The 8,711-nt window shown below is 48.6% G+C and overlaps 3 protein-coding genes across 3 annotated transcripts; all 3 read left to right on the forward strand.

Annotated features, from left to right (window-relative positions):
* Nucleotides 1-2,876: 2,876 nt before the first annotated feature.
* Nucleotides 2,877-4,946, forward strand: GUITHDRAFT_72373 (hypothetical protein; the record flags this gene model as incomplete). Its single annotated transcript, XM_005831239.1, has 3 exons — nt 2,877-3,540; nt 4,021-4,506; nt 4,693-4,946. Coding segments are annotated over 3 exons (1,404 nt in total), but the record flags the coding sequence as incomplete, so codon positions are not given.
* On the forward strand, nt 4,860-7,316 carry GUITHDRAFT_72301 (hypothetical protein; the record flags this gene model as incomplete). Its single annotated transcript, XM_005831240.1, has 3 exons — nt 4,860-5,094; nt 6,640-6,838; nt 6,953-7,316. Coding segments are annotated over 3 exons (798 nt in total), but the record flags the coding sequence as incomplete, so codon positions are not given.
* Nucleotides 7,317-8,048: 732 nt separating this feature from the next.
* Nucleotides 8,049-8,678, forward strand: GUITHDRAFT_72334 (hypothetical protein; the record flags this gene model as incomplete). The annotated part of the gene is made up of 1 exon (XM_005831241.1): nt 8,049-8,678. A coding segment is annotated over one exon (630 nt), but the record flags the coding sequence as incomplete, so codon positions are not given.
* Between the last annotated feature and the right edge of the window lie 33 nt (nt 8,679-8,711).

The raw sequence follows: 8,711 nt of genomic DNA on the forward strand, positions 1-8,711 counted from the left end.
GATTGAAAACCGTACCAGCAGGGAGGGGTAGGGGTGGGTAGGGGTAGTAGAATTTCATAGTCGGGGTGGGGTAGTGACAACCGGACACCCTCCGATGGTGAGAGGTGATCTGTTTGATTCAAATCAGTGCAGCCAAGAAAACTTGAGTGAAATCTGTACTATTGTAGTGGATGAATCGGTTTTATTCGATACATTGCAGGCAGGTATTCGAACCAAATCGTGCTGTGACTGGTCCTCTAGTAGGTGGGGAGTCTGTCTGGCGCCTGCAGGAATGGGTTTTCTGATACAATCTGATGGTGGGGTAGTGACAAGAGGGGGTACCAAAAACCACAGGATGGCTTTGCAAGGGTAGGGTGTAAGGTTGTAGGAAATGTCTATGCACGAAGGGGGTACAAATGATAATTCATGACGCACAATATGTTCCGCAATGTTGGATTTCATTTGAGTAGAAGCTCCGGCCCGTCACGCCCGTTGCCACGCTTTGATTGACAAGCAAGTTAACGTAAAAAAAAGTCAAAAAAAGTCAAAATTCGTTTCATTCCGTTACCAGGATCGGGGATAACAAAGAAAAGCCTCGATTCGGGGGTGGGGTACCTTATTTATTTATGGTAGTTGATTTGGATAGGACTCCTCTAGAGGGACCTCTAGGGAGTCACCCTACCTACTAGATTCGATCACACCCACCCTGGCTTTGCACATATGCATGTATGAAATGTACCGGTACTATCACCCCACCCCCCTCACGTTACCAAATGGATTACCCACCCACCCTCTGATTCTAAGCTCAAAACCCTTTCTCCTTCATTCCCCCCACCCCCCAACCCGCCATTTTTTCTGCCATGGCTCATCAAGATCGCAATGGCGACGAGGAGTCTGCGACTCGACATCCCCTCCTCCCCTCCCTCTCTTCCTACTCTCGCTCAGTTTCTCCTCCTCCCAGCTCATACAGTGCACATTGCTCTTTCTTCCCATCTCTACTATGTACGCCAAGGAACTTGAAACTGATTTTTTCAGACCTCCGTAAAAAGTCCGTAGCAGGATCTTTCCTGAAATTTCCTGCTTCCTGTGCAATATCGTTTCAGAACTCGTATCTGCACAGATGTGCTAAAGGCAAATATTGCAAAATCTCGACAGGATCGATCCTGTTCTTTTTGTTGCTGATGGTTGAAATTGTTGGCGGCAGTTTTGCTTCTACTTCCGTTGTGAAACAGCCCTCGGGTGGAAATGCGTCTGATGTTCTAGGATCGTTTGAATTGAGCGTAAGCGCCGAACTGTTTCAAAAAAAAAATCTCACAATCAGAGCACAGCTCTTCAAAAACAGTGAACCAGCAAGTTTGTTGAAGGGAAATCGAGAAATTCTACTCACGAGTCAAAACGTGACATTCACCGATCTTGTCGTTTATTTCAACGATGGATCAAAGTTTTCGCTCAAATTCTTTGCCATGAATTGCTCATCAGTTGTTCTGATAGCAGAAAGCAACCTTTTCAGTATCCTTCCCGGGTACCTAGAATTAGTCGAAGCACCCCATGTCGTGATTATTGGACTGCCATTCGATCTTGCTGTAGGTACATATGACAAAGCGAATCGATTACTGCACTACTCTACAAACACTCGAATGACACTAGATCTCAACGATAGTGATGGCGGATTTCTGGGTTGCCTCGAATTAGAAGGAAACTGTTTGGAAAGTTACACGATTGCCGGGATTGCAAAATTTTCTGGATTGATCGTCTACGGTCAATGGGACAACAGATCCTCTATTTCAATACTAGTATGGCATGAAGACAATGTTTCCTCTCTATACATTCAACTAAATTTCTCTCTGCACAATTGTTCGTTCCACGTCTGTCCTCCAGGTCAGTATTTCGAAACTCATTCGCAATTGGAAAGTTCAATCCTATCTGGATCCTGCATCATTTGTCCAGCAGGTTCAATTTGTCCAGAAAATTCTACTGTCGTGATACCATGTCCAAGTGGAACTTTCTCTCCAAACGAAGCTGAGTTTGACTTCCAAGCTTGCATTAGATGTTTGGATGGAACCTACTCAATTGCAGGTTCCACATCCTGCTCTGTTTGCGAGGCTGGTCACTTTTGCAAGGATGGAGTAAGGAAGAGATGCTCATTGGGAACGTTTTCTTTCAATAATTCTGTGTCATGCCAACCCTGTCCCCCTGGTCATTTTTGTGCTAGCTCAGCAATCCAGCCGATGCTGTGTTCCTCAGGACAATTTTCGTCTGGAAATCAATCAGAGTGTCTAGATTGTCCGTGGGGTACGTATTCTGAAGGTGGCTCGTCAGCCTGCCACTTTTGTCCCCTTGGACAATTCTTTGACCAATCTTCCTGCAGTGAGTGTGCGGTTGGTCATTTCTGCAATGGAATTGAAAAGATTCAATGTCCAGTAGATCATTATGCGAATGGCACTCACGCCACAACATGTCTGCAATGTGAGAATGGGACTTTTTCATCATGCGGATCTTCAGCATGCAGCGCTTGCACGGATGGCAGTGACCCAGACTACAGGTGCACGATTTGCAGACCAGGTTACTTTTCAAGTGACGGCAAGCCTCCTTGCGAACCCTGCCCAGCTGGTTTTGCTTGTCCAAATACAACTACAGTCGTTTCATGTCCAGAGGGGTATGTTTCCTCTTCCATGTCAGTTTCCTGTACTCCCTGCCCTCGGGGATCAGCTTGCCCAAATGTCAGTTCTATTGATACAATTCAGCCTTGTCTGGATGGTTCTTTCTCCCTAGGTGTCTCATCGACCTGTTCACTGTGCCCAGCAGGTTTTGCTTGTGAATATAGAGGTAATGTGCCTGCAAGATGTGCAGCTGGGACTTGGTCCCGTGAAGGACAAACGACATGTGCCATATGCCCCATGGGATTTTTCTGTGACCTTCTTCACTTAGAACCAACTCCTTGCCCTCCTGGAACATATTCCAATATCTCAGGACAGAAATCTGGAAGTCATTGCAGGATTTGCGACGCTGGAAAATATTTTCCTGCTTACAATGCAACCACTTGCATATCTTGTCCATCAGGATATAGTTGCCCAACGGCAACAGCTGTAGGATCAAGCTGTGCAAGTGGACAGTTTTCTGTGATTGGTCAGGGGATTTGCCTGCAGTGTCCTGCGGGCTACAAATGTCCCTCGTCAGATCTGCTTCCGGTACAATGTGAAGAGGGTTACTTCTCTGCTGAAGGCGAAATATATTGTCATATTTGCCCATCTGGATTCTCGTGCAATCCTGTATTTCCAAGTGCAGGACCGATTCCATGTCCAACAGGCACATTTTCTTTTTCAGGAAGTACTGTTTGCGAGGACTGTCCACCCGGCTACTATACAAGTATTGCATCAAATTGCTCAGAGCACGGTCAAGGAGCATCGAATTGCACTATTTGTCCTCCTGGTCACTACTGCGCGAATCATTCATTGCCAGCACGTTGCCCCCCTGGGAAATATGCACAAGGAGGTGAGCAGACATGCTCAGAGTGCATTGCCGGCTTTTTCTCTCAAGAGGCTGCAGAGAACTGCACTCCATGTCCAGCTGGAGAATACTGCTTCTCAACGAATTTACTGCCTGAACCTTGCCCTCCTGGCACATTCAGCGAAGCTCTCGCCACCGCTTGTCGAGACTGTCCGCCAGGTCAATATTCCGTTACGAATTCTTCAAGCTGCAATTTTTGTGAACCAGGCAAGTTCTGTATCAATAGGTTACCACCCCAGAATTGCTCTGCTGGGTATTTTTCAGATTACGGACAAACCAACTGTACGGAGTGTCCAGCCGGGCAATACTCTGTATCTGGAGCCTCATCATGTGAAAGATGTCCTGCCGGTTTCTATTGCCCTGGAATTTGCGACTCTCCGGTTGCTTTTCCTCTACCTTGCGAGGCAGGATACTTCTCTGAATCTGGTTCCAGTACATGTCTGCTATGCCAACCTGGTCGTTTTTCGAATAGCAAGGCCAGTACATGTGAGACTTGTCCACCTGGCAGCTTCTGTATTGATGGGAGATCACTAGCGTGTCCCTATGGAACCTTCTGCGAAGGAAATTGCTCCTCTTGCAATGTGTGCCCTCACGGAAAGTACATGCCACAAACTGGAAGTGCGGAATGTTTAGATTGCCCGATTGGAAGCTACTGTCCCAATGCATCAACTATTTGGCCTTTGAGTTGCCCTGCAGGGTACTACTCTGATCAAGGACAACAGGCATGCAATGCATGCGATGGTGGAACGTTTTCAAGTCAAGGGTCATCATCTTGCCACCAGTGCCCTGCTGGATACTTCTGTACACAAGCGTCCACGTATCCTTCAATCTGCTCTCCGGGCACATTCTCATTGAACTCCTCGTCACATTGTCTCAATTGCGAACCTGGCTCTTTCTCAGATTCTGGTTGGGCGTATTGTGAAACATGTCCGGCAGGAATGCAATGCTACAATCAGCAACATCCAGTACAGTGTAACCCGGGAACTTTTTCTGTTGGAAATCAAAGTCAATGCAAGCTTTGTCCAGATGGAACGTTTTCGGATGTGCATGCTTCCACATCGTGCATCGATTGTCCAAACGGACATAAGTGCTCGCGGGGCAATTTGAATCCTGAGCCTTGTGAGGATGGGAAATTTGCCCCCAATCGCTCCAGTGTCTGCTATACCTGTGCGGGAGGAACATACAATGCACGAATTGCACAAGAAGCATGCGATGTTTGTCCTGGAGGGTTCAGTTGCCCTCCCGGCTCCACCGCGCCTGAACCATGTGCACCAGGGTGGTATTCTGTAGAAAATGCTGCAGCATGCTCTAGATGTGCGCAAGGGACCTACTCCTCTCTCGTGAGTACTTCTTGTTCGACATGCCCAGCTGGAATGTTCTGTCCTTTCGGTCTTGGTCCATTTGGATGTCCTCCTGGTTACTATTCCAATGGTTCGTCTACTTCATGCCACGTGTGTCCGAGGGGCACGTTTTGTGAAGCAGGCTCTGATCTGCCTAAACTATGTCCCGCCGGTGAGTTCTGTGACAATATTCCCCAGTCATGTCCGCAAGGCTTCTATTCTTCGGCAGGCAGTGTGGATTGTACGCCATGCCCAGCTGGATACTATTGTCCCTCCACAGCTCTGCTGCCCATTCCTTGTGATCTCGGCTCGTTTTCTCCCGGTCTACAAACATCCTGCACTACATGCCCGGCTGGATTTTTTTGCTGTTCAAAAAATTGCACATTTTGCGATTCGAATGTATCCATGTTTACCCCACAGGATGTCTCGCCATATCAAGTCTCATTGTTACAATCATTTGATTTCAAGTACGTCAAGTGTTGGGATCGTTGCAGGCCTGGTACATACTCTTTGGGTAATCAAAGTGCATGCTTGGACTGCCCTGCTGGAATGGAATGTGCGGATGCAGCAAAATCTCCAGTCCTATGTCCAGATGGAAAGTTTTCAATGGGTCAAATGTCGAGATGTTTGACATGCCCACCTGGGTACGAGTGCAAAACAAAGATTTTGAATCCTACTATCTGTCCCATCGGCACATACTCACCAGGTCAGACGACAAGCTGCATTGTTTGCCCCTTCGGATCACAGTGCGATAATTACGGAATGTCTTACCCGGCTCGTTGTCCAGCTGGATTCTACAACTTGAATCCGAATAGCACTTGTACGATTTGCCCGCCAGGATATTTTTGTCCAACACCAGATTCGCGTCCGCAGGAGTGTCCAGATGGCTTTTGGGCTAACGCAGGTTCTTTGAAATGTACATCCTGTCAGGCGGGTTTCTATTGTCCATACAAAGAGTTGAACATTATGATCGCATGTGTTGAAGGTTCTTACTCATACGCTGGCCAGAGCCAATGTACCCCTTGCCCCGCCGGTTTCAAATGTCCAACAAGTTTGCCTGAGCCAATTGCATGCCCTCCAAATACATACTCAACAGGTTGGCAGAGCGATTGCTATGCATGTCCTCCAGGATTCTTATGTTTAAATACATCATCCAATCCCATCCCATGTCTCAATGGAACATATCGGGTGGGATCAGGAGATAGTTGTTTGACATGCCCTCCAGGCTTTGAGTGCCCCTTTACTTTCAGATCTCCCGCACCTTGCTCCGTGGGATATTGGAGCTCTGGCAGTTTCACGGCATGTCAACCATGTGACGCTGGTTTCCACTGCACTTTCCCAGCATCTCAGCCAAATGCTGACAAGGACCTTTGCCCCCCAGGGGGTTATTGCCCTGCAGGTTCTATTTTCACTCCCTGTCCCGCCGGTACTTTCAATGAATTTCCTGGATCTAGAAGCATTGTCTTCTGCACCCCTTGCCCCCAGGGTTATTTTTGTCCCAGCGGAACGGTTTCCTACCATCAGAACATTTGTCCCAAAGGCCATGTTTGTCCAAATGCGACATCCTATGGAACACAATATCCTTGTCCTGCTGGTACTTTCAATGATGAAATTGGAAGTTTCTCGTACACTTCTTGCAAGACGTGCAGCGCTGGTTATTACTGTGCCGGCGCCTCTGAGATGGAATCATACCTGTGTCCGCAGGGAAGCTATTGCCCAAATGGAACCTCTTACCCAGTTCCTTGTCCAGCTGGAACCTTCCTGGACTCCAATGGAATGTCTTCTGTGACAGCATGCAAGACTTGTACAATAGGTCATTTCTGTGTTGCAGGAAGTGGATCTGCAGCTCCTTGCCCGTTAGGGACTTTCTCACCTGCTGCTGGGAACTCGCAACAAGGTCAGTGTACGCTCTGTACAGCCGGGATGGCATGTCCGCGAGGAGCGCTGACTGCTCCGCTGGAGAATTGTGAGCTCGGTCACTATTGTCCTTCTGGTACCATCTACCCCACGCAGTATCCATGCGATGCTGGCAGAATGAATTTGAACTCCACAGATTTAGAGCAACGTTCTGACTGTGATGTTTGCCCTGAGAGATTCGCTTGTCAAACCGGAACGGGACATAGCAGCGCACCAATACAGAAATGTTCTCGAGGACACTTCTGTCCAGCTGGGACCAGCTTCCCAACTCAATATCCTTGTCCGCCAGGAACATTCACGGAAAGTAATGAGTTGGCCAGCGCTGCGGAGTGCACGGCTTGTCCTCCTGGGTTTTACTGCCTAGGTGGGGAGGCAAAGGTGAGTGGGCAATGCCCTACAGGATACTACTGCCCGACCAACACCGAGAGCAGCTTTCAATTTCCATGTCCTGCTGGCACTTACAACAGTCAGGTCGGCATCACATCAGTGGAAGGCTGTTTGGAGTGTCCTCCAGGAAATTTCTGCCTCCAGGGATCTTCGTTTGCGATTCCTTGCTTCGCAGGAACATATTCAAGCTCAAACAGAACTGAGTCAGCAGGAATTTCCAGCAGCAAGACGATGACTGTATCACCTTCCACCTTTCCATCATGTACTACATGTCCTGGCGGTTCCTTTTGTCCACGAGCAGAAATGACTGAACCTATGCCCTGTGGACCTGGTCGCTTCTCGGATCTCGGACAAACGTCATGCGAGCTGTGTCCGGCTGGTCGTTTCTGTGAAACAATGTGGAACAACTCAGCTGACCAGCTGGATACGAAGCAATGTCCAGCTGGTCTGTTTTGCCCTGTTGGGACCGCAATATTTCCCCAGTTCATACTTAATAATTGCAGCGGAGGAAATTATTGTCCCCGAGGGACGCCAATTCCAATTCCATGTCCTGAAGGCACTTTCATGAGCAACAAGGGAGCTAAAAACGTGACTGATTGCCAAGTCTGCCCGCAAGGATATTTCTGTCCTTTGGGTTCCAGTGCATGGAAGTATAACCTTTGTGCTCCGGGCCATTACTGCCCGGCCGGTTCCTCAAATTCCTTTCAAGAGCCCTGCCCGGGTGGGACTTATCGCTCCGAGCCTGCGGGAACTGACAGGTCAGACTGTGCCCTCTGCACAGCTGGTCTGTTTTGCCCGGAAGGGAGCTCCATGGGAGACGAATGCCCTATTGGAGCGTTTTGTCCCGAAGGAAGCGCAGTGCCTGAATTGTGTCCTCAGGGTACGTTTGGAGACTATCCCAGTCTTCAAAACCTTTCGATGTGCACTCCATGCCTACCAGGAAGGTTTTGCGATCAACCAGGGCTGATAGAACCAAACGGAGTTTGCTCTGCTGGTTATTACTGTCCCGTGGGATCTTCGTCGGCTACACCTTTGAACTTTTCTTGCCTTGAGGGTGGATACTGCCCCGAGGGTGTAGCTTACCCTATTGCGTGCCCGCCTGGTACTTACAATCCTGCCATTTCGTCGAAACGGCTTCTTGATTGTCTCTCTTGTCCGCCTGGTATGTACTGTGACGGTGAGAGAAACGAGCAGCCCGACGGCTATTGCAAGGCTGGCTTTTTCTGTACTGAAGGATCTAGCACTCCTGTACCATTTGAATCTAGCTCTGGAGATATTTGTCCGATGGGACACTTTTGCCCTGAAGGATCGCACGTACCCTTACCCTGCGCGCCTGGTTCTTTTGCTGCTCGGGTAGGGCAGGAACAGTGTACCCCATGTCCAGCGGGATATGTTTGTGCAGGGTATCAGCAAGTTTCCCCACGATCGTGTCCTGTTGCACATTACTGTACAGCAAATTCATCAACACCTGTACCGTGTCCAGCTGGATCTTACAGCAACAGAACTGAGTTGACATCTGAATCCGAGTGTTCATTATGCCCACCAGGATTCGCTTGTACAATTGAAGGGTTACAAGCTCCA

The sequence above is a fragment of the Guillardia theta genome (genome assembly GCF_000315625.1).
Source record: "Guillardia theta CCMP2712 unplaced genomic scaffold GUITHscaffold_41, whole genome shotgun sequence".
NCBI classification, from domain to species: Eukaryota; class Cryptophyceae; order Pyrenomonadales; family Geminigeraceae; genus Guillardia; species Guillardia theta.